General features: G+C 37.8%; 1 protein-coding gene across 1 annotated transcript in view; it reads left to right on the top strand.

Annotated features, from left to right (window-relative positions):
* The window catches only part of MEGF10 (multiple EGF like domains 10), a 104691-nt gene that overhangs the window by 39136 nt on the left and 38784 nt on the right, over nt 1-26771 (top strand). Inside the window, exons 7-10 of the mRNA XM_080573312.1 lie at nt 14580-14826; nt 15450-15570; nt 17541-17677; nt 20941-21153. Of these exons, the coding sequence (XP_080429438.1) occupies nt 14580-14826; nt 15450-15570; nt 17541-17677; nt 20941-21153 (718 nt within the window). The remainder of the gene's footprint in view (nt 1-14579; nt 14827-15449; nt 15571-17540; nt 17678-20940; nt 21154-26771) is intronic.

Raw genomic sequence — 26771 nt, 5'->3', positions numbered from 1 at the left:
GACCCTCTGAATGTGAAACCAGGTGCTGCAGTCCAGGAGCCAGGCTGTAATAAGACAATGGGTCTTGACAGAGGGCAGAAACCCCTCCATAGTAGGAGTGGCATCTTTGTGTACTGTCTCTTCATCTGTCAAAGGTAAACAATTCATGGTCTGCACAAATTATTTTTTCCCTTTACCCAAAATAGAGTTTCTCAGAGTAATTCTGTATTTTTGCTCATTATAACAGGTTATTTATTCAGTCTTTCTATTCTCCTTCATAAGGTCTTTGGAAGTGTTATGTTTAGTCTAACACTAAACCATGTACTTCATTACAGTCAAGTTCAACGTAGGTCACTGCTAATGACTATCCACTTGAAAGGAATGTATTTTTTTTAGTCAACAATAAAAGAAATGTTTATAATTTAAATTTCACAAACCATATAAAAATATAATTCATAAAACAGAGCATATGTCTTGCATAGCTATTCTGCTACCAGTTTACTTAGTATGGGATTTCTGTAAAAAATAATAACTGTGAAAAACATAGATAATCAGCAGGACAAAAATAATTTTGGTTATATTTTCACCCTCTTTTTTTCACTTAATAAAAATATGGATTTTTTTTTTTTAGCAAGATACTTTAGTGACTCTTCATCTGGAACTGATCATGTCTTGCTTTGGCAGCGTATTTTGTGAAACATGAGAGAAAGAGAATTAATAAATTATCATAGAATCATAGAATCATAGAATATCCTGAGTTGGAAGGGACCCTTAAGGATCATCAAGTCCAACTCTTGATACCGCACAGGTCTACCCAAAAGTTCAGACCATGTGACTAAGTGCACAGTCCAATCTCTTCTTAAATTCAGACAGGCTCGGTGCAGTGACCACTTCCCTGGGGAGCCTGTTCCAGTGTGCAACCACCCTCTCTGTGAAGAACCCCCTCCTGATGTCGAGCCTAAATTTCCCCTGCCTCAGCTTAACCCCGTTCCCGCGGGTCCTGTCACTGGTGTTAATGGAGAAAAGGTCTCCTGCCTCTCGACACCCCCTTACGAGGAAGTTGTAGACTGTGATGAGGTCTCCCCTCAGCCTCCTCTTCTCCAGGCTGAACAGGCCCAGTGATTACAGTGATTACAGGCCTGTCAGTCTCACGTCAGTGCCTGGTAAAATCATGGAGAAGATGGTTCTCGAACTTATTGAGGCTCACCTGGGGGACAAAGCAGTCATTGGTCCCAGCCAGCATGGGTTTGTGAAGGGTAGGTCCTGCCTAACTAACCTGATTTCCTTTTATGATAAGATCACCCGTATGATGGACCAAGGGAAACCAGCTGATGTGATTTTTTTGGACTTCAGCAAGGCTTTTGACACGGTTTCCCATAGGATCCTACTGGACAAAATGTCCACCATACAGCTAAATAAAAACATACGATGGGTGAGCAATTGGCTAACGGGCAGGGCCCAAAGGGTTATGGTAAATGGGGCTGCGTCAGGCTGGCGGGCGGTCACCAGTGGGGTCCCTCAAGGCTCCATTTTAGGGCCGGTACTTTTCAATATTTTTATAAACGATCTGGATGTAGGAATAGAAGGTATTTTGAGCAAGTTTGCTGATGACACCAATTACATGAAAAAGAACTTGCTATTTTAAAATTATTACATTTGGTGTATAGTCTTTGTATGTACTTACAAGTGCTTCTTTTCATAAACAGATCTAAAGAAACAGCAAATTTTGCTTAAAGCATAAAACGGAAAGAGTTGGCATTGCAATGTTATGGTAATGCTGATCTTAATCTAGTGTGCTGAATTGTAAAAGGAAATTGTCAAAAAAATGTTATCTTTCTTTCTGAAAGCCTTATGAATTGAGCTCCTCTGTAACTAATCAAATGTACAAAAGAAATGTGTATCACTATACAACCTAGAATGAGGAAATACTTTTATTTATTGAAATTTCAAAGTTTGAAACTCACTGAAAGGGGAGTTTTGATGAGAGAGGAATCTCTAAATCTCTCTTTGGAAATAATTCTTCCTCTCACAGGATTTTGTAGAGACCATTTCCCTTACCTGCCTGGTATAATTCATTCTGAATACATGTGCGGCTATTTTCCTGTGCTTCTTCCTCAGTTCACTGCCTTTTACTGCTTGTCACGGCAGTCTCAATAGCAAAAATACTTTCTGGTGTGAATACACAACAGGCCAAAACTGAAAGAGCCTTTGTTCAAGTACTTTTGAACAGTGTGATCTCTTGAGAGTTTTGTGATCCTCTGTAGGCTTCTGCATGACATTAGAGCTAACTGGAACTGCAGAAATTTGTTTCAGATTGCTAGTGTGGCCCTAGAAGGGGGGTAGGCTAAGAAGGGGGATAGTTTTGTTCATATGTTACTGGGATATTTGGCTTGGAATTTGTCCCATTCCATGCAGACAAATTTAAGTAAGATGTTGCTTTCACTAGATTGTCCTTTTGAGTGTGAATGCTGCAGTTTGTTGCTAACCATGTGTGATTTACTTGTCCATGTGTCTGAGAGCTACAGTGCAGATCACATCAAATTGTAGAGCAGAGAGTGGTCTTGGAAAGATAAGTTGAATCTCTGGCACTGGCTTTTATTGTTGCTTGCCCTGCGTAGATTTTCACATTTTGCTTTTAAGTGTATTTTCTGCCTGCTCCCTGACTTGATTAGTTTTAGTAACAGAAAAGCAAAATAAAGAGCTTTATTTTTATAATCATTTCAGTTGATACAGTAAGTTATTAATTAAAGCAAAATACATGTAAATTCCCATACTGTATTAATGTGCATCATATAAACACTTGATTACTTAATTGAGTAATGAAGAAGGAACAGTGGTTAAAGGACATGCCAGTACTTTTGTAAGGCATGTAGTGGTTACTGATGACCAAATAAGAGTGTGACTGAAGGGGAGAGACAATTTTCAAAGTGTGAGACACTAGCCAACTCTCAGATTTAGAACTCTGTTCATTTTCATGGACACAAATACCTTGGAAACAACTGTTTTCTACCTAAGCACAGAACTTTTCATAAAACTTCAGAACTAAAGATTTTCTTCCAATATACGATCCTTTCTCTCTTGGGATTGATTATTCTCCTTACAAAGGAATTTCATTTGCAAGTATCTGAACAACACAGTTTGACCTGTTGCAGCATCTGTCCATCTGCCAAATCATACCCTATACTTGATTTTATCTGTTGTTTCTCAGTTCTATTTACCCACTTCGTTTGAAACAATTTTTTAAACCATATGCTGTGGCTTTTGTGTTACAGTGGATTACTGGGTGGTAATTGCAGACAAGTGCTTCCTGAACACTGTAATATTCTCTCTAAAAGTGATAGTAATTGCATGGACTAAATTGGTGTATTGTACAATAAAAGATGGGTAATTAAGCTTCCTCCCCTATCTTTGCACACCACCACATGCTATGGTCTAATAAACTTGTCAGGGAATAAACTTTTTGGTAGACTCTCATTTCCTTTTGTGGCAACCTTTACATCCCAATAGCTTAGGTCAGCTGCTGCTTTCAGTTCAGGGGAGAGGGATAAAGATTTAAGTAGAATACTGTATCAATGTCTCTGAGGCTGTCCTCATTCAGTGCTTATTTCTTACCTAACCCTCAGCTCTCCAGCCTTCACGTCCTCTGCCTTTCTGAAAACCTTATATCCTGCCCAAGAAAAACGTATGAGTGGATGTTTTCTTCTGTGTGTAGAACGTGGGTCATGTTTTATGAATGTGACTAATTAAATAATATCTCCTTGGAGAATGTTTCCTCTGTGAAATGTATTTTTTTTTTTCAGGCCATTTTTTAATTAAAGGTATTACAGCCCATTAGATGGTACTTGCTTGCAGTGAATTTCAGTGGGAATAAATGGAGGAGATGATGCTAACATACATCTATCTGAAAAAAACAAACAACTATTTGAATTGGGATGTCACTTATTTACAGAACACTTGCATACTAGCAGAAGGATAAAAGTCATACAAAACAAGTTATTCTAATAAAGATTTATTGACTGAGCACAGTAGACAGATTAATGACAAATGAGTGGACAGAAGACAGGTTGAATCTGTACCTTGAAGTGAGTCAATCAGCACAAACAGCACACTCTCAGCACCACTTTGAAGTGTTTTTGAACTTCAGGAGTGTAAGTTGATTGGTCCTGGGGAGAAGATATGTTTGTAGATGAAAAATGTGAACAAATACATGTTATTGAAAAGAAACATCAACCAACCAAGCCCAATTTTTCCATTCTAAACTAGATTATTGTTTGTATCAGATTTTTAAATTGTGTGTGTCAGGTTAGGTTGTTATATAAGAACATTTTTGACTATGGGCTGTGTATAGAAGTCTGTAAAAGTTGCTAAGTGTAGTGATAGCTGGCTATCTAGACGTGTAGAGCAGATCAGTCTGTTTTCCATTTGTAGATTACATTTTCTGACCATTTTCTTTTCTCACTATTGGAACAGTATTTTGCTGTAATACATAATATACAGACCTCATCATCAGTTTTGAATGTGTGTGCAAGTTAGATACATATGCAGCCTAATGTGGATCCCTAGTAAAGCAATCATGACATTCACTTTGTTTTTCTTCTTATGTCCAGTAGTCCACAAATAATTCCTTCAAAATCAATAGGACAATTTCTGAATAAGCTGGAGCAGAGGCAAAAGGCCAAAATCAATATTTCACTGGCATGTCTGCAAGGAATATAGCCTTCCTGATCCCCAGCTGGCTTGAGTAGTAAGGCAAAAAGTGAATGACATGTATTCCATTTTGGTTTATGACAAGTATGCTAAGATTGTCTATGGAAACATGAATATGCACTTTCTGTTCTGTTCTGTAATCACAGATTTGTTTGAATCATTGGATTTTCATTTGTAATTTAATTCTGTTGGTGATTAATAGAATAATATTGGGACTATAGTCTGAAGGCATGGAGGTAGAACAAGTAGCTTTATGGCATTAAGCAATTTGGCTCCAGAGTTTTATAAAACATGAGAAAAGAACAGCTTTGGTTTTTTCTTTAGTATTTCAAGCTGAGTGTTTAAAGCTGTCAGCTCAGAAAAACATCTTTGTACCTTTAAATGCACCTGTTAAGGAAAGGTACAGTAGCTCTGCTACTGTCAGAATTCATTTACTCTCGTGGATGTTTATAAAGTTTACTAATTGCATGGAAATCTCACTGTTTTCTTCATGGCACTTGGCAGATGCAGAATATGGCAGAAACTGGATCCCTTGGCATAGCTTGTGTGAGACACTCACGTGAGTTGCAGACACTGCCAGTTTCTCAGTGGAGCTTGTAATATCCGTTAACCCCGAAAAGGTGGATGTGTGAATGTTTTCTGCAGACAACTTTGCACCCCAGATAAAACGGCCCCCAAATTCCAGGTGCAAGGCGAGGTGCCTAGGAGCATCTCATACACTTGACAACACAACTTGTGTATCTTGAATGCTTCTAAGGCATTGCTTTCTGTTTTGTTTCTCAAAAACATTTGAACTGAGAGCTTGCAAGATACACATAGAGAGCCTAGTTCTTCCTTAATTTTTCTAAGCCATTCAACAGGCAGTAGGAATAAGTTCTGGTTTTAATCACATGCTGGTGCTACAGAAGGTTAATTCACAGAACTTAGTAACTGCTAAACACACTAGTGAAACTGCAGAGTGTCCTGATGCGGAGCCATTTGTTTTTATGGAAAATGTAGAGAATTAGCTCATTCAAGTAACTTAGAACTCCCCTCCTGCCCCTCAACTTCAGAATGGTCACATGTAAATGCATTGTGTTAGCAAAAGTGACAGAACATCATAAACAGTCTTAAATTTAAATTTTTCCTATTATGCATATCCTTCCGATAGTTTTCACTTCCCTTAGGTGGAACTTCTATAATTCCATAACTGATACAGCAGTTTTGCCAGCTGAACAATTTATTTTCTCCTCTAACAAGGCTAGTATTTTTGGAATGAGAAACCAACCCACCAGCAAGTTAGGACAGGTGCTAACAGGGAGAACAGGTATTAATGGAAGTAGCCATCATGTTCATTGTCAATGGAGTCACTACAGTGGCACCACGGTAGGTCATATCAAAATTCCCAGGGCTACACAGAGGCTGTGCTTTTCTGGCGTACAACAATGCATTTTAAATTATATTATTATTATGTGTAAGATCATTTCTATAAAGCAAGTGAGTTGCGAAGTTTTAGGGAAATTGATAGGATTTATAGGATGCTTCATTTTTTTTCTGCTGGATTACCATTCCAGTCTGGAAGTGAAAGCATAAACGAAAATGTATCTTCTACTAAACTGAGTTATCAGTTACAGAATTTACTTAAACTGAGATTTACTGAAAAAAGGCACTGAAGTAAATGGCAATTGTTTTATTCATTTGTAAAAAAAAAAAATCTGGATCAGAGAAGCCTTTCAATTTGTCTTTGACCAATTTTTTAAACTCAGCGTATTAGTGGTTTTACCTGAGTTGATTTCTCGGATAACCTCTGTTTGTTTCCCCCCCCCCCCCAAGTAACAATGCAGAAGTATTTTTAGTATTGGTTTCTTTTCAGTGTGCTTTATATATTTAGTCACTGGCTCATTTAGCAGGTTTTCAAACACGTGAAGGATAATACTAACTTAACAATTAAGATGACCTTCAAGTTATTGGGGAAAAAAAAAAAAAAGGAAAAAGGCTAATTTATGGTCCTACATGGAGATCTCTGGAATACCAGAATCATGGACAACAAGATATTTTATACAATGCAATCTTTTGTAACTTTTCTTATAGTAGTGATTATTTTTAACACATTTTATCTCAGTACCAAGTAAATTGAACACCAAGAGCCATCTGTATGTGTTTTCCCTAGCCATTATCCAGACTTGTGTTCTGATGTCCAAAGCACTTTAAAGAGTCTTCTGAAATTTATGGCATGTGAAAGGCATATAGTTCCAGTCTTTTACAGGATCTGAAAAACACATTTTCATTGTTCTTCCACTTCACGGATCAAAAGGCTTTTACAAAGTAATAAAATAAAATAAAATCCCTGAATTAAATTAAAGCTTAGCATTTTGAATAAAAATCCTTTCTTTTGCACAAAACAAAAAGGAAGAATGAAAAATATGCCACAGGGTAAAAGGCCTTCAATATACCAAATGAAATCAGATAGAAACAAAAGACTCAAAGGAAATTCAGATGTAATAGAAAGTGTGTTCTGAAAAAAAAAGAAAGAAAAAAAAACACTATGCATTTTTGTGTCTAGGTTGTAGGCATACTAAGTCTTTTACTAAAAGTCAATGATATTTTATAATTGTTATAAGTGATTCTCTGCAGGAAAAGATTTATCTTCTGATATGTATGTGCATGAATTTTCATAACATCCTGAGGAGGCTAGAACAGTATATCCAAAAATATATGGAGAATAATCTCATGTTTTTATTAAATCAGACTTCAAAACTTTTCTAGAGGATATTTTTGTTCTTGTATTCAGAATAGCCAGCTTTGTTTTCTGGCCTTTTAGACTCATCTCTGAAATTTTTGTTTGTCCTGTTCCATGTTTACTGTCTTGCAATCTGGGCTGACATACAGGTTGTTGGCACTAGGGGCTTATTGCATCTTGTCAATTTTTGAACATACTTGGTTATTTATAGATTTCAGAATCAGACTTTGAATTTTATTTGGTTTTAATTCCACTTGGGAGATTAATTATCCTGCAGGAATGTTCTAAGGGAAAAAAAATGCCATCATCACAGCTAACCAAACCATAGTATCAGAGAATAGTTTTAATGCTCTATAAACTTTCCAGTAAGGTTGATCTGGATTTACATTAGTGACAACTTTCATATTTTTCTCATGGCTTTTGCTTAGTGAATCAACAGATATTGTTCTAAACACAAACATGCTCAGAAATAAAGATCATTAAGAGTAGCATCTGCATGGCTATAACTTTTCCTGTCCATATCAGCAAAGAGTAATTGAGGATCCATAAAGTCTTATCACATTCAGTTTTGTATAGACCAAAGTTACATAATGTATTAACATAAAATATGATCTGACTGCTGTTATATCAAGAATATATATTCTTTCCTGTCAAGAAGTTTATTGATCTGATTTTCTGACAAGATTTTAATCTGGAATATGGTGTATGCCAAGTCTTTGCAAATCTTCATATTGTAATTATGGCACTCTCCTTGGGGGAAAAGAGTGAACACATGTTCATGTATGCAACACATGAAATAGAACTGAATTTCCTTTTTCCTGTTGACAATTGGAAGTTAGATGGGGCATCTCTTGTTAATGGAGAAAAGGGAAGTATGTGTGCATTTCTTTATTGAGGTCCTCAGAAGGATAGATGAGATGAGTGGCTATTTCACCTATGAATGGAAACACAGCCTTCATAAAAAGTCATTCTGTCTTTACTGAGATCCATCAGATTCTACTTCTTACTGGATATCTGAGATATTAGTTCTATTAACATGTATTTATGTTAAGACAAGCATTTTTTTCACTTCTGTAGTTGAGGAAAAAGAAGTTATTCCAAATTCAAAACTATGGATAGCTTTTGAGTGGTTTATGACAGCCAGATTGTCAGTGGATTACTCCTTTAGATACATCAAAGTTTTCTCAGTGTTAGTCTGCTTCATTAACATCGTCTGTTCTTGGCTGTTAATAATCTGTTATTCCCTGATAATCAGAGTCATAGATGGTTTGGGTTGGAAGGGACTTTAACGACCATCTAATTCCCCACCTCCCCCCCCCCCCGGCATGGACCCCTTCCTCTAGATCGGGTTGTCCAATGCCCCATCCAACCTGGCCTTGAACATTTCTAGGGATGGGCATCCACAGCTTCTCTGTGCCAGTGCCTCACCACCCTCAGGGTAAGGAAAATCTTCCTAATGTCTAATTTAAATCTCCCTCTTTTAGTTTAACGCCATTCACCCTTGTCCTATCACTTCACTCCCTGACAAAAAGTCCCTCCCCAGCTTTCCTGTAGTCCCCCTTTAGGAGGAGTCCCCCCTTTAGGGGGACTACACCCCTTTTAGGTACTGGAGGGCCACTACAAGATCTCCCTGGAGCTGTCTCTTCTCAGGCTGAACAACCCCAACTCCCACAGCCTGTCTTTGTAGGAGAGCTGCTCCAGACTCTTGATCATCCTCTTGGCCCTCCTCTGGACTCACTCTAACAGGTCCATGTCCTTCATGTGCTGGGGGCCCCAGTGCAGAACGCAGTGCTCCAGGTGGGGTCTCACGAGAGCAGAGCAGAGGGGGACAATCACCTCCCCAGCCCTGCTGCCCACACTGTTTTTGATGCAGCCAGGATATGGTTGGCTTTCTGGGCTGCAAGAGCATATTGCCAGCTCACGTTGAGCTTCTTGTGAACCAACACCAATAATGCAAATCACCTGTGGACACTCCTAGAAATGCTACTCTTTTCTTATTTATATCCTCTGCTCCAAAAGACTGGAATACTTTTTAAACAGGGTATGTTACTGTTGATGTACTCTTAGTTGTAGGTGATGGTGGTTCCTGGAGCCCTTGTGGATGTGTTGTCTGTTCCTGCAGGGTAGTCTTAGACTCTTTCTACAAGAAAAAATACAGAATAGAAAGTTGCTTCTGTCCTAGAGAACCTGTCATTGAAGGAAAGGAAAGGAAAAGAAGTAACACAAAGCTCAAAACACATAGGAGACGAGGAAGGAAGCGACACTGACAAATGACCATGGCAGATACAGATTTCATTGTACTTGCTGCTTACATCTACTTTTCGTGAACTTCACAGGAAGGAGGAGTTGTAAGGTAGGGACATGGAGAAGGGCAACGTGACAGTTTTACAGCTTGGGGTTGTGGTAAGCTGTGCCAAGTTGTAGAGGAAACTTGAGAAGCAAGAAAGACAATGGTCTGAAAATGTAACAAAGGGGCTAATGTCATGGACAGTGTAAATGTGGTGGTTGATATTTGGATACTGAATGAGAAATGATAGATGAGGGATAGACCAGAGAGGCCATGAAGTAAGGACAAGTCAATAGATACCTGAGAGTCAATGGAGAGATGCAAAGGGAGGCGCAAAGATTTAGACTTGTCCTTGATGTGGCAGCCTAGAAATGAAGAAAGGACAGCCACAGATATTACAGGCAGCTTCAGTTTGTTTTCCATACTGGAGCGAGGAAAATTAACTTTCATTTAGAAACGGCTGTGATTCCTTGAACATATATGAAGAAATTTTGCTGACGTTTTGAAGAGACAGAGAGATAGGAATTCTGCATGTTTGCCACTGTTTATTTATTTTAAATTTGTACTTGACAATATTGTGTTTGCAGTGAGAGAGTGGTTTACTATGTTTCTGCCACTTGTGGAAGGGGATATTGTTTTAAGTTGTTTTGAAAGACCCTAACAATACAATAGCCTACTGCTGTGCAGTAAGGGTCTCCTCTGTTCTGACAACAATGTTATATATATCCAAAAACACACAACAGCATTTTTCTGTACAAAAGCAAAGAAATGTAAACCAAGATAAAATCTTGGTGCTACATGTAGGACAGCTGCAAAAAGCGATGGTAAGAAAAGTGAAGTTTTGCTGTGATTTTTTTCCTTTTACCTCCCCGTTAGCCAAAAAGAAAGACTAAAGGAGCAGGAAGTCAGATTTCAAAACAAACAAAACATTGTCTGACTTGAATGTGATGTTATAAAGGGAGCTGTAGCATACTTAAAAGGTAGTTGTAAGTCAGAGTTTCTAAAGAGAATTTTGTTCTGAAATATTCTTTGACTTGATTTGATAGCCTTATTTTGTTCTCATTATGGGCCATTCTTTACAGAGGTATAGAATTGTAGGTGATCAAGGTGGGCTTGTTGAGAATACTTACTTATTCACTTTTTTTTTTTTGCCTTTCAATGAAATCAACTAAAAATGAAATGAAATCAACTAAAAAAAAAAAGTCAGAAAAAATGACAAATATGCAACCACATTTTGTTAAAAACATCTTTGTTTAGAAGGAGCAGAAAGAAGTTACCAAATTCTTCATATATGCTTCTAATTATTATAGAAACCAATATTCTGTGATATAAAATATCAGGGCTCCCTGAACCCAAATTTGCAAGTCACCAGCCGCTCACAGAAACCATTTGCATAAAATCACATCTTGCCTCGTATAGTAACTATGTGAGTTAAAGTTATAGGAAATACACAACTTTAATTTTTCAAAGATGCTACAAAAGGCCCAAGAATTATAGCATTTTGCATCACAGATTTTAATTTCTTTTTTTTTTTCCTTGAAAGTGGTTTTTTTTTTTTTTTTTTGAACTTGAATCCTTGAGCTTCTCCCTGTTCCTAAAATCATCATTCGGCACTCAGTTTCAGAGAGCATTTCTTTATGTCTGCAGACTGTATTATCTTAGATTTTCAAACCATTCTTGCTTATTTTACACGAGGGTTTATTCAATGTGGTGTCCCTATTGCCAAAGGCACGCTTTCACTTTCACTGAGCATCCTTTTGAAGGAAAAGTTCTCTGTATGGTATTTGTAGCACTGTATGACGTGCACTGCATGCGCCGTGGAGGCTAAAAAGATGCTCCCAGATGAACATAATGTATAAAAAGAAAAACGGCAGCAAGATGTGGCATCAATATCACAGTGTTGTTAAACATTTCCTTTGATGCTTTTTTCCCCAGTGGTGTAAGATGAAGGTAGGGAGGATCCTGGGAATCTCCTACAAAAACTGGTAGTGAGCGTTACAGCTAGCCGTCTTGTCTGGTTTAAGTTGGAAAAATATGGGGGTGAATACAACATATGTGAAAAGGGGAAGGAGAGTGACTTTGTAAGAATGGTGCTCTGCATAAAACAGCAATATCTGGCAAGTTTTATGTGAGAAATACAGAAAATTAACTCTGGTTTACAGATTGGGTTTTGCATTTCTGCAGTATTGAGACTGTTCCCAGGAGTTAGTGGGGCTAAGATGCATTGTCTTTTTGTTGAAACCATTCTGAAGAGAGGATTGCCCTCTCTCTACTTTGCTTCTATTTCATGCATACCCTCTGCTGAGACAGATGATGTACAACCTCAGCTCTGTTCAGAAGCCAGGAGCTGGCACTTCGGTGTGTGTGTGCATGTAGTGTTAGCATATGCGCGTGTCTGTGACCTTGGTGCGGTCAGGACAGTGGAGCAGCTATTGTGATTAAACTCCAGCTGACAGTCTGTAACCTGACGATAGTCATTAGCACAAACACTATCCATTCCACCAGATTAGCAGCTGTGCAACTTCCAGTCCAGCTTTCTCAGCTTCTGAATAGTAGGAAGCAGCAGAAATAGTCTGGTATTGTAGCTGGTAAAATTAACTTCTAAAAACTAATTAAAAACAAACAGAACTCACCACAGAAAACATTTCTACCCTTTGCCCTTTTCTTTTTTAATAGTAAACTGCGTATCAGTTTCTGACAAATCACTTTAATTTCCTATGGGGAACATTATTGATTAGCAGTCAATGGACATAGAGGTAAAATACATGGTCTATCTGTCTCATTCAAAAATACTGTTTTTTCCCATTAATCCTGCAAATTTCTCCACAGCTCTGCCCATAATTCACAGTTAGGTACTACACTGGTGACAGAACTTGCATAATGGACTGTTGCGCAGCCACACTATGGTATGGCCATCATGATCCTGGTGGGATGCTTCACTGTTGTGATGTAATGAAAAATTACATAGTCAATATTTGTTACCCACCTGGCCATTGCCAGGAGAATGGTCATGAGACTGGAAATTCTATTAGCAGCCATACCATGCTTTTTATTTTAATGATTTCCTGCAAGCATAATGTGAAGATCACGTAAGGAAACTAATAAATTATTATGTACTGTGCAGTACATGCTCTTGCAGTAAAATAGTCTAGAGAGGTTCAAGTTCACAGACACAGCACGTTCACCTCAAACATCAGTAAATCTGCAGGTGTCAGCAGGATGCATCGAGGGAGGCAGACTGGGGATGGGGCTGTAAAAAGAGCAAGGAGGTACGAGGCTCCTCTGCTTCACAAGTGAGGCAGTCTCTAGCAAGGCAATCTCCGTGCCTGGGTGTCTGATGCAATGGCAGATGCGTGGTGGATGGTTTTGGTCTGTATGGCTCTGAGACTCATTGTGCTGGTTCTACAAACAGCTCTGTGTTGGACTCCACCATTTCCAGCTGTTGGTGGAAGAACACAAGCTGGAATTTTTCAACCAAACACTGTCTGTTGTGTCTTTATATTATAGGGTGGGTTCAGGCTACGTTCATCCTTGAATGAGCTCTGCATGGGAACATCCATGATCTGTTGGTCAGTCTGAATTCTTCTGTTTATCAGACATCTCAGGACCTCTTTTTTTGTTTTTGATTATTATTCCATGAGGAATAACTGAAATTGAAATTGTCTATTTTGTTTGGGAGCAGAAGGATGACTGTTATCTGAATCCAGACTAATCTGTTAAGTAAAAAAAAGTATAGGGATCAGAGACATGCAACTGTCTCAGAAGTCCCACTGCCCTTACATATATCTCCAAATATCTAGTTTGCTGAGGACAATTTGAGGACTGATTAAGCAGATTACATGTTCTGTTCCATGCAGACATTGAAAATAAGTATATACAAGTTGTGAATGAACATGAGTTATCAAGGGTAAAGGCATCTTGTGACATGCTGTGTGCCACAGACAGCAGTGTGTTGTGTGTATAGTTCAGAACAGAAAATAAGCATCTTCAAATAGGTAAATGGAGAAACTTTGGCAGTAATCAGATGGACAGTCACTCTGTCAGTTTGAAAGTACTGCTGAGTGCGTATAATACAATGCTTTAGGTTGCTCTGCATTTTCTTGCGTCTAGTTGCTAGCAATATCTCCGTTAAGCATGCACATTCTTGTGACCTTTACTGGGGAAAAAAAATCTTAAGGAAAAGATTCTTTAAAAGACCTTAATCCCTTTTTATTTGTGTAGCCTAAGTGAACAGCTCCCATAGCTCAATAATTTCTACCCTGAGGATGTGTCTTGAATTACGTCGTCTTACTCTCGGAAAGCGTGCCTGTTCTCTGCCTGGCTTTTTTGCCCCAGGAGAAGACGGGGAGAACAGTGCTTGTCAGTCACCAAGGGGAGAGCCCAGACTACCAGTAGCTGCAATTGAGGCTTTTCTGTTGCATTGCTGTTATCAACAAAACATAAAAATAAAACCAGGTCATTTGACCATATGATTAGCACATTCCTGTTGAACTCTGGGTGACCTTAATCTTCCGGCTATTTACAGAATTCCCATGTTTCTCACTTAAGAAAAATTTCTTCCTAAACAATGTGTTTTTTCTTTTGATGCTGAAATATCCTGCCTGGTTTGCTTGTAGGGTTTAATGGGCTGCATTGGGGCAGACGAGAAAAGATGCACTTGAGTGATTGTGACAACACGTTGGATAACCAAAACTGTAACATCCAGATGTTTTAACACCAAGTAGTTAATTTCTATTAAGGAGCTGAGGAAGCACCACATAACCATTTCTGGTTTATAATTTTTTTTCTTTTTTTTCTTTCTTTTTTTATGGTTGACTCATAGTATCTTCAGTGCTCTACCACGAGCTATTACAAAAGTGCTATAAATTGTTACTTCTGCCCTTTCAGCATGTGACCCTGACCACTGGGGACCTCACTGCAGCAGCCGTTGCCAGTGCAAAAACAGAGCCTTATGCAACCCCATCACTGGAGCATGCCACTGTTCCTCGGGGTTCAAAGGCTGGCGCTGCGAGGAGCGCTGTGACCAAGGGACGTATGGAAATGACTGCCATCAAAAATGCCAGTGTCAAAATGGAGCCACCTGTGACCATGTGACTGGAGAGTGCAGATGTCCTCCTGGATACACTGGTGCCTTGTAAGCAGAGGGCGTATTATATCCTGGGGGAAGGTTAAGGCTTTAAATAGTGCTAACAGGAGAAAGAAAGTCTGGAGTAAATTCTGCCACTGAGTTGTTGTTCGTTCTGCTGTGTAACACAGGGAAGCAGGGCTGGCTGAGAAGCCGCTGTGCAAACCGTATTTCAGTGCATCCTCAAGTCCTCTTGATCTGCGCTGCTAAGTAAAAGCCACAAAAAGTAGCAGCAGGAGCTTCTTTATGACAACCATGAGGATCGTTTGGCTACAAGTTTGGAAAACTGCGTTGAAACAGTGATTTGGTTTCGTCCTAGCAGAATATATTTTGAGCTTTGTCAGCAGAAGTGAATGAACACCAACCACTGCAGAAAAAAACATGTTTATGAAGAAACAATGCCTAGATTGCTATGTCTGTTTCCTAGTTGTATTTTTTTTTGTTTTGTTTTGTTTTGCTTTGCTTTTTCATGGATGCTATAGAATATTCAGTTTGCTTCTCTTTATTTTGGACTGCTTTCTGTTGCATGCTTTTGGCTAGAAAATGTAACAATAGCATTAAAAATGAAGAGGTGGCTGGAGACTGGGGCGCGTGCTGAAGTAACAGTTGTCTGTTGTGCACCAACTCTCCAGCTGCGAGGATCTCTGTCCCCCTGGGAAGCACGGGCCGCAGTGCGAGGAGAGGTGCCCCTGCCAGAATGGAGGCATCTGTCACCACGTGACTGGGGAGTGTGCCTGCCCGTCGGGATGGATGGTAATAACACTTTCTGAAATCAACACGGCCCCATAAAATTTCCATATTTGTAGATTTCAGGCAGCATCAGAAATGGATAGCCAATTAGTATAGCAAATGCAGTCTCCCTGTAGCCAGGAGTAATAAGAAGTGTATTTTAGCATAAGGGACTGGAATAAAATACTTGCAAAACCATCTGTTACTGAAAGTCCTCCAGTTCTGTGCTGCCTTTTTAACCATGTAAGATTCTGGAATGCTAAGGACATGAATCACACAATGAAGAGACAATATCCTTTAAATTTGGTCTAGAAGGTGCTCATTTCTAGATATAATTTGGTGCTTTAGGGAGATTATAACCTCCCTGGATACCTCCATAGAGAAAGGTTAATTTTTTGAAATTTATTCATTGGTTGTGGTGGATTTTTTATTTGTTCTCAAGTGTATGGTATGCATACATTTCCAAGAAAACACCAAAGTACCATGTTAAATGGTTAAATGGTGGTGACAGAAATAGAACATCAGATCTTGGACATTATCTTTAGACTTCCTACCCTTTTGTCAGTGGGTATGGGAAAGAAGAATTGACCTCTGAGCTACAAATGAACTTCCTCGCTTGCCTGTAGGCTTCCTTACCACAAGGCTGGCATGCCAATTCTGAGTTGGAAAAAAAATGGAGTTGGAAGGTGACCAAAAAGTTGGAAGTAATAAAAGCCCAACTATTTTCTTAAAATACAGTTGCAGATAATATTTATCGATTGTATTTATTAATAATTTTTTTAATGTACATTTCCATGGTGGGTAAAAAAAACAACATTGTTCTTCTAATTATCTCACAGTACATGAGGACTTTTGTGGTGGGGGTAAGTTTTTCACCAAGTAGAGAACTTTTCGGAAAGTGGATGATGTCTCTTTGTGTGTTTGAATAGCACTGTTTACTGTCTCCCTAGCTTGGATTATGGTAATTTTTACTTTTTATTCCTCTTCATGATAGAAGAACAGAAATTAATGATAAATCTAAGCAAATAAATTTATGCAAATACTCAAAATATTTGCATAAATTCTTTACATTCTCTATTATTCTCAATGCAGCTAATGAAAAACAATATAGCCTATGAAGAAGTGATGGAAATTTTATACCAATGTGTGTCTTAACTGATAAATTACTCGTTATGTATCTCATTGACTAATTTTCCATTGTAGTTATTTAAGCATAACTTGTTAGTTTTAGATTTTTCAATTTTGTGAAACACAATTTTGTCAGCATAATCTTTTTTGCTTTTCATGTAATGATGGCATAAAGAAGCCAGGTACAAGCTCTGTATTATCTTATGTTTGCTAAAATTCCTGTGTATTTTTTGTCTGAGATACTTGTAAATCTGCTTCTCTTGAATTAGCGTCTTAAAAGTCTTAAAGTCTGATACTTCTATCACTACATAGGTGCAGTTAATCCCAATGATGTAATTAGCAGTGCAGAAATTCAAAACCTGTGGAAAAGAAGCAGAAATCCTACCGAAGCTTTTAATATATACTGCTTTCAGTGAAATTAAAGAGCTTTTCCTTTTGTCAGGGAAAAAAAAAAAAAAGATCATAAAGTAGTATAATTGGGGCATTAGAGTAATTACAGATTTGTAAGCCACTATTCATTGGAGGGCATTTCTGGATGTCTTGACGTATACTACTCCTGATAAAGAAATTGGGAAGAGATTGACATCAATTAGTCTTAAATGTCTGAGTGTTTTCATTGTTGCTTAGAGATAGTGTTTTCCGTGAACTTTGGCCTGCAAAATGGAAATCCTAGCAGATTGTTCCTACATTGCTGAAGTGTACCCTGTGTTTAAAGCTGAAGAGGAGCCTGGCATTTCCAAGATCAGCACTGGATGAGTGGCATGATCTTGATCTTCCTTCATTACAAACCTTTCTTCACTGTCCATCTGACCTGCAATTCCAAACCTAATGTTAAGGCTTTTTTTTTTTTTTTCCTGTATACACAGGGCACAGTTTGTGGTCAGCCTTGTCCTGAGGGTCGTTATGGGAAAAATTGTTCCCAGGAGTGTCAGTGCCACAATGGAGGGACCTGTGACTCAGCAACAGGTCAATGCCATTGCAGCCCAGGTTACACAGGGGAACGGTAAGTAAAATTCTTTTTTTATGAGACTGCTGAAACTGCAAGGGGTCTGCTACAACAGAGAAAATTAAGAAGCTGTTAGAAAGATGAATGAGAATGCCCATGATATGATTAAGAGTTTTGTGAAATGTTTGCGATGTTGCTTAGCTGACTTTGGGTCACATGATTACTATTCTGTGGAGATTTGCTCAGTTTCAGGATTTTTCTGCTGTGTCACATGAGCTGCCAGTATCCTGTGTGTCTTCATTTGAGCGCTGTGCAGAATAATGCAGTTTGGGCTGTGGGGCAAGGTGGGAAGCTCTTGGTTTTGTGCAGATGTTTGGCAGTGGTAGTAGAAAGGAAAGCTCATCCAGCTCCTCTTCAAAATGAGCATGCTGGAGAGTTATCTCATAAAGTATTCCATTCAAACAAAGTACTGAAACTTCATTATTTTCTGACTTTGCTGTTAAAAAATCTGTAGTAGATGTCAGAGAAATGAAAACATAGCAAGACATCATTTGTGAAGGCAGGAAAAAGGTATAAAAGAAGTGCTTTCCTGCATTTATTTTAAATAGCACACTACTCATTTGCTGAAGTCAGCAGTAGCTTAATCACTGGGGTCAGTCCAGGGGATCTCTGCCAACAATAGTAGGTATTATAACCATATGTACTTCCCACGCAACTGTTCACAGGACATGGGGAGAGCCATGCCAGGCATAAGGGAAAACAAAATCATGAAAAAGAGACACAATTAGTCCAGAGCTTGCCAAAATTAAATTTGCTTCTGTGAAGAAACGGTGCAGAAGGTGGCAGATGCATTTAAAGAAACACATTTCAGCTGGGAAATCAAATGAGTATCAATGTGAGAATCCACGTACCACACTCAGATGTTTCTTAAAGCAGTTAAATTTTATGTCTTTGAATTTAAATCTGACTGTAGTCTGAAATGCCTTACAGGTTGCAGTATTTTGATCCATTTTGCAAGTCTGAGCTCCCTCTTTCCTGCAAAACAGGCTGTATTTGCAATTCTTTTGTTTTTCAAGATACTCTAAGGGCAGGAATGGGACAGAAGCAAGGTTGTAGACAGCTGGTTCTTATTTCTCGTCAATGGATTGGCAAGGGATGGATGTATTAAAATAATTGTGTGGGCATTGGCTGCATGGACATACCAGCAGCAAAAAGGACAATCTTTAAAGGTGCTAAGCTATTCTTCACTTTTGTTTGTAACTTAGTGGTGTTTGTCTGAGATTTCAGTGTGGTAGTGACTCCTGGAACTTGGTCTAACAGCAAGAAACAGAGAACTCCTAGGGCATATTAACACAAGGGAATGCAACTTAAACTAAAACTTTTTGAAGCTGAAGAAGATGAAATTAAAAAGAAGTAGGAAGGTTAAATTTTGTCTAATTTGCCTGGGGTCATTGATTGTCATTTGGAGAGATTTCATTCTCACCTTTATTTGTATAACTACGTTAAGAAAGATTGAGACAGGGCTGTCCACTTTAGTGTAATGCTCTACCTCTAAAGTAAAAGGGATTTTATTGCTGGCTCCACTCTGAGCAGGGATAGTGTTGTCCAGAAGTTTCAAGGTATTTATATCAATTTGAGGCAAATACTGCAGAAGTGTGAAATGAACACGACTTCCTATTCTACCTCAGTCAGAGGGCTTTGGTAAATTATTACATGTTGCAGTGTCTTGTATCGTACTAGTCTTTGAAACTCTCCTGAAACAAACCATCAACCATAAAAGAAGAAATAATTACAAAAAAAAAATGCTATAAGAAAATGCATAAGAAAAATGGAAAGAGACCAACAGGGAGATTCTTTTATAAGACTGGGGAAATGGGCAGGTTACAATCTGATAAAAGCATTAACAGTGTGCCATATTATCAAGTGATCTGTAACTTGATATAATTTACAGGCATCCAAATTGCAGAAGATGTTATGTGGTGATATTCCATGCTAAGTTGACAGCAGACCTCACACCTTCAGTGTCATCATGTTCTGATCTGAAGCTTTGATATTTAACTGTTTTATTTTTTTGTTTCTGTGGACTGGTAAACATAATTCATAGTTTATAGGATGCTTGCATAGATGAATATGGGGATATTTTGTGTCATGTAAGCTATGAAATGTTGTCATCCCTGGCCCCAAGGCATGAACATGTTTAGCTGAGAGGTCTACCCTGATGCACATATAAAATATTTTAAGTGTACTTATTGCTGGAAACTTTAGTTATGCTGTAGAACTATTGACAGTTAAAGCTGAAAAAAATGAACTTGCATTGCGTTTCTTAAAATCACCAAATGAACTTTATGAACTTTAGAAACCAAATGAACTTTTGAAACTCCTTAGTAATTGATTTGCAAGTTATAGAAGTGGGGTATTAGAAATTAGTTTTTAGTAGTCAGGCTGGACATCTAACCATACAGTCTGATAATTAAGTTAAATTTCTTTAATATGTAAAACATTAAAGCAATACAACTTAACTTAAACATTTGTCTTCTGAAAGCTCTGTGAATGAAAGGGAAAGGTTTGGTGAAGACCTGTCTTTATTAGGAAACATTCTGCTTAAGGAGCAACAAAAATTATTACTACTCTTCCATATGGGTTAAACCGAGCTTTTTTTCTAACATATGAACATAAGTAAAGTCAGATGAAAGAAAGAATTTGGGGATCTTGAAGATTTTCCTATTTTGTTCTATGAATTTTTGAAGGACAAAATCGACTTCAAAAAAAAAGTTTAGTGTAAAATTCTGAAAATAAAGGTATTCTGGAAACTTCACAGGTTTGCAAACATAGTTAGAAAATACTCTCTTTGGAGTCAGCTGATAGCAGTTGCCAGGGAACCTCCGAGCCTGAGTCACAGATGTCTGCTGGCTGTTCACAGTATTACTAGGTGTAGAATCCAGAACACTTAAAAAGTGACAATTTTTTCCATTTCATACCTAAGATCTAATTTAAGAGGATTCGTTTTTGTTCTGTTTATTGAATGAGAAATGCAGTGGTCTGCATCTGCATATGCATGTTGTCTCTTTTATTGGAGAGACGGGAGACCTTTTCCAGAGAAGTCTGCAGAAGCAATGTTTTAAAGTCTTTCTTACTAAGCAGCAAAGGAAGACAAAGAGACAGACACTTTTAAATATAAAGTTATATAAATTCCTACTCTACTTATGAGGAGTTTTAGACCTGTGTTAGAAATTCCTCATAAACCCTATTTCCCTTAAATCCCACTGAACTGTAGTTTATGGGAAGTAAACCTAATTTTTGTTTGTTTGTTTTTCTCACAGATGCCAAGATGAGTGTCCGGTGGGGACTTACGGAGTACGGTGTGCCGAGACCTGCCAGTGTATGAATGGTGGGAAATGCTACCATATTAGTGGTGCTTGTCTCTGCGAACCAGGATATACTGGAGAGCGCTGCGAAACAAGGCTTTGCCCTGAGGGAGTTTATGGTCTTAAATGTGACAAAAAGTGTCCCTGCCACTTGCCTAATACCTGGAGGTAGGCTTTACACCTTTTAGTGTGTTTTCTTTTTCTGCATAGGACATAGAAATCAGAATCTGGAAAAAAAAATAAAAATCTGATGTAGAAATGTTTCCTGATGTACTTTCATGCAAACAGAAACAGCTGAAGATTTCTGAGAATGCTTAGTATTTTCTAACCATGTCAAGAAGGGAAACACCAATGCAGACCTTCTGAATGTTGGTGCTTGCAACTATATTTGATCTTAATATTAACCTCCATATTCAATCAATGATTCATGAAATAAGACAAAGTATAACCTTTGTCTATATTTACCACATGAATAAATCTTTATATTGTTCACTATATGAAGCCAGTATCCTCACATATTGTAAATGAGAAGTAACTGAATTGAAATCAATGGAGATATCACATTAAGAGATATGGCATAAGAAGAGAATCCATTTCTCTTTCTCCTCTCCTCCCCCTCTATATGTATATAAGAATTGGAGTAGGTTCTTTTAATAAAAATTTGTGAAGTCCTAGCAACTGTAAACCTAGATTTCAGAAACACTTTTTTGTTTGTTTGTTTCACTTAAACATTTTTTTCTAGAAACAGCTTAAAATCTGATCCCTAGAAATCAAATGAAAATAGTTTTCCAGTTGGCTTACCTTCTAACATCTCTCTTCATTCAGGGATAATGAATCCTATTTTTGAGTTTTGTATGTCTTCGTGGATTCCACACTGGTTGAACATATTGTTATGAAAATCTATAGACTAGCTATTCAGAGACAATCTTTCAGCTGTGAAGGAGGAATGTCAGTTGAAGCAAGCCAACATATTTATAGAACAATTCTTTTCTTATAACAAAACACAATTGTTTTGATGAAATACTTTGGTTGTTGTGCATGTGTTTATATACATGACTTTATTAATAATCACAGTACCTTATATAACTTTTGTGAGCATACTGTAAGGTTCAGCTGTTGAAAGCTGTTGTGGAAGAAATTGCAGAAATCATTGACTGTTGCATAGAATGGTGCTGTACTTTGTATACAAGATGCAATTTTCCTCACAGATGAAACAGAAACCTTTAGTCAGATTTTAAAAGTGATGTTAAAACACTCAAGCACTTATGTGGAAATACCTGCTAGGCCTCTGTGAAAAATTACTTTGTGGATTGCCTGAGTTGTTCAACATATCTTTTGCTGGCAAACCGTGTGACAGCAAACTGAATTTACTTTCCATTCATACTCTTTCACAGTTGTGTGCTTGCACTTCTGTTTATCCCATTTACTTGAAAAGCCTTTTGAAAAAAAAAAAAAAAAACAACCCTGAGTTTTCAACATAAAATCCAGCCATTTATTCATTCTCTGGGCAATGCATTCAAGAATAAATGGAACTATAATGCTGACGTGTCCAGCTCTCAAATTATGCTAGCAGACTGAATACTATTGTGTTATGAATTATGGTTAGCTGCGTTCCTGAAAATTTGTCTGTAGACTGTTGTAGAAGCTTTGTTTGACAGGAATGCATTACATGTATAGTATTTCTGATATTACAGGGATTACTTCTGATTCATGTTCAACACAGCTGTTTCTTCATTTATACTGCTGCAAGACAGCTTGTGGTCAAATCAGATCACAAATGTTCACATGTAAACAGTAACACATGGTTGGTTGGTCTTTTTTTGAACATTTTTACCTCCATATGACAAATGAAAACAGCACTTTAGATATGGGAGCACATTTGCAAAGGCATAATAAAAGTGGGGAAAACAAAAATTTTCATGACTTTACAAGTGTATTTTTCATATCCATTTCATCCCCTAAGGTCAGGAAATGATTAAAACCACCGAATAAGAAAAATCAAAGGGTATCTTAGGAACAGAATGGAAGAGAAAGCTCCCTTGCGGACATGTTCCTTTACGCTTTTGAGAATCTTGTAGGAAGCCAGTTGTGCCTGGCTATGTTCATCTGTGACTAAATATCAGTCATCCAGGAGACAACTTGCTAAACACATCAGGGAATAGCCTCATCCCTTACTTGCTTACCACAAGTAATATTTAGGCTGGTAGTAGCCAAAGAATCTTCATGGTATTAACCATTTAGCAGCGTAACAGTGAGTAATTCCAGGTTACTTAAAAGGGGGTATATTTCCTTCTTTGAATAAACTTTGTGTGTCTGTACATCTAGTATTCTGATGGGACTTCTAGGAACCTTTCATCTGGGTATGACCACTGGTTTAGATGTTCTCAAGGAGGAGCTGTTGGTCAGCCTTGAGCCCCGGGATATTGCTTATGTTTTTGCATAAAAAAATGCTCAGAAAATGAACTAAAGGTTAATTAAAAAATGCTTAGCAGAAAAAAAAAAATTGCTGTAAAATACGTGTAGGTAAGTTGAACCATACAAGAATGTAACTAGCCATTTTCTTCAAGTATTTAAAGGGACAAATACATGATATAATTCAAAAATATGTACTTCTATTCCTGTATATTGATTGAGGAAATTTCATCAGAACAGCTTTGCCAATCAGACTTTCTTTTTTTAAACCTGAGTCAATTTACGTTTTGGGTAGGATAAGCTACAAGGCTTTCATTGCTGCTGTTGGTTTATAGCTGTTCCTGGGAATGAGTGGCATGCCCATCATTGTTCTTGGCTATGTCAGCAGCGAAGCATTCCATAAAGGGTTAGATATAGATGTACTTGAGAGATTTTTTTCCTTTGAGGTGCCCAGAGGACAGCAGCAGATAACAACCCTCTTGTGTCAAGTGATTTTTTTACAAATGGTTCTTCTCTGTTACATCTTGTCATATGGATGAAAGGATTTGAGCTAGAGCTCAAATCAGACACAGACCTCCCTCTGTTCTCTGTGACTAGGTGACACTGTTGGTTTTTCACCTTTTCACTAGGTAGTCAAGAATAAAACTAGAGTGAGAGTTAGCTGGTTGAGACTATGACCACATAAAACACCCTTCGATATGAGCAGTGCTGTGAGATGGTATGAGCAGACCAATGCGTGCCTGCCACCCACACCCACTGCATGTGGGGCTTGTTAAAACTTGTCATTATGATAATCTAGTTTGCAGGAATGAGCACAAAAGACTCCTTGATCTGCTTTTGTCAACATTACTACTTCATTTTTTACAGAAGCATTCTAGGCTAAAACACAGCTAGGCTTGGTTTCATCATGGCTTTGCTCAAGTAACACCTAATGATTGTTTCAAAAATTTAAAGAGATCAGATCGTAGTTGCATATTTATTTAGAAGCTTTACAAAGGATTTATATTGCACCTGTGTTACTGAATGCATACTGCTTTCAGCTTGATCTCCAAGCTAAATTTGATCTCTTCTGTTAAGCTCTTTCTGGTGATCTTTCACTACTGGTTCACACCTGTAGGTAGTATCATCTGTGGTCATTCTGGATCACCAATGATTTCCTACAGTTCAAGGCTGGAGTTAGGGTTTATTCTTGACGTGAGCCCTAATGGCATTTCTGTTGTCTTATGCCTTTTCTGAGAAACATACAGTTGAAGGAAATTTTATGATGTGATACATGCTTAACCCAGGTAGTCCGGGGGTGTTTTTAAAATCAAGATTCAGGCATCTTGTAATTTTGTATTTTTCTGATGGGCTTGTACATACATGTAGAACTTTTCATGGAAATTTTGTACTGCATAAATTGATACAGAATTTTGGTGTATCAGGTTACTGTAGCAGTTTAGAATCTATATAAATCACTAGAAATGATGAAGTTCATCTAAGTCTTCCTAATATATATTATCAACTATCCAGAAATATTTTTTGTCTGTGTACAAAATAAGGTTGTATTTCCAGAAAGTGTGAACAAAAGACCAGGAATAAGAGCAAATGTACTGGCAGCATCTCTCAACATCTCTTTATTTCCCTATCTTAACATATAAATCTTATTGCCAATTAAGCTAACTGCATGAGAACCCATCAAAAAGCTTCAGAAGTGCTCCAGCTTCCTACATCTAATTACAAATTACAGAATACTAATTTTGGTGTCAATCAATATATGTGCAAGTATGCCTTAGTAACACTCACTGGGGGGCACAGAATATCAATGCCTCTGTCTGCTTCATACCCAATGCTTGCTCATGCATGTAGTCTCCTCTTCTCCTGAAGGGAAAAAAGCCAACAACAAATAATGCTGGGATTTATGTCTTAAAATGACAGTACTACTAATTTTACAATTTAAATATATTCTAATTCATATTCTAATGACTATTCAGTTATGGATTGAACCATCTTTCCATATGCCTGTCCCTGTATTCCTCTGCTGGTAAGAAACAGGGGAATTGGATCCAAAATGCCACTTGGGTACCTACAAGAAGGAGTTATGACTAGGGTACAAATCTGATTCTCCTGCTGTATCATGTGCTTTCATAATCTCACGTTCGTTTTGTACGAGAATAGTTCTGTTTCAGTTTATTCCACAGTAAGTATACTTATAGCTGAATAAATAACCAGTACTGTTGACTTTGAATACCATGAGTTTTGAACCAATTATGCATGTATCATTTAGTTGAAAAGACTTTTCCTCTCACTTTATGTAAACTAGCTTAATACTTTTAAAAATAGATTTTAATTTCTTCATAATCCCCAAATTCTTGGAGTTTTATAGTGTAGGCAATAATATGGAGACATATTAATTATGTAGGCATAATATCATCCCATACCTTTATAATTTGTGCTTTCTGTGATCATCACTACATTATCAGGTGGTTGCGTTTGTCAACAAGAAATTTCTGGTTTGAAATAATATACCTTGAGACCAAGAACAGTTGCAACTAATACTGCTTTTTCTTGTTGTGATGCAACTTTTCCAAAGAACATTGTTATTACTTATATCACCTAAAAGTGTAGTAGGTGTTTTTTCAAACTTTCAGATGGTTAGAAAAATACACACCCCCACACGTCAGCAAGTCTTGCAGAATCAGGCTCTTGTCATGGATCATTTAATGTGTCTGGACGAAGGCACATTTTTTCCAGCACACTTAAAGGAACTTCACTTCAATCAGTGGAGACAAATATCTTTAAACAGTCTTCCCATTGTAAATATATTGGATTTGGATGTTAAGGCTTTCCTTTGGTGAGAATTAAGCAAGTGCTTTGTCTGCCAGAGCGCTACAGAGCACCCCATTGTGTCCACTTTTCCAGCACATACATCTTAGCACAGCTGATGATGTCCATTTGTCATGAGGCAACAGCTGTCTGACTGGCCCTTCAATGGAACTGCTGTTCCAGGTAGGGACAGCTGGTCTCCTACCAGGTATGGCCAACACAGGGGAGATACTCTTCAGAAGGTCACAAGTCTGATGGTATATCTGAAGTTGCTAGTTGTCCTCTTTTCAACCAAAGGTTTATCAAAAAGGAGCTTGCTGTTGATCAGATGTTGTGTTACCACAACATCCAATGCTAAAATAATATTATTTTTGTAAAGCATCATATTTCTTAGACAAAACACTGATGAATATAGGTGGAGTTATGAAAAGGGTCCCAGTTTACCTACAATGGAAACCTAGTGATACATTTTGGGGAATTTAATGCTTTCATCACATTAATACTTGTAACTATTGTTATGCATTTTATAGTAAAACCTATGTTTTAAGACAGAAGTTTGTTTTCAGCAA

The sequence above is a fragment of the Anser brachyrhynchus genome, assembly GCF_964034855.1.
Source record: "Anser brachyrhynchus genome assembly, chromosome: Z".
Lineage (NCBI taxonomy): Eukaryota > Metazoa > Chordata > Aves > Anseriformes > Anatidae > Anser > Anser brachyrhynchus.
Note: the sequence above shows the minus strand (reverse complement) of the source record. Positions and strands in the feature narration are given on the sequence as shown.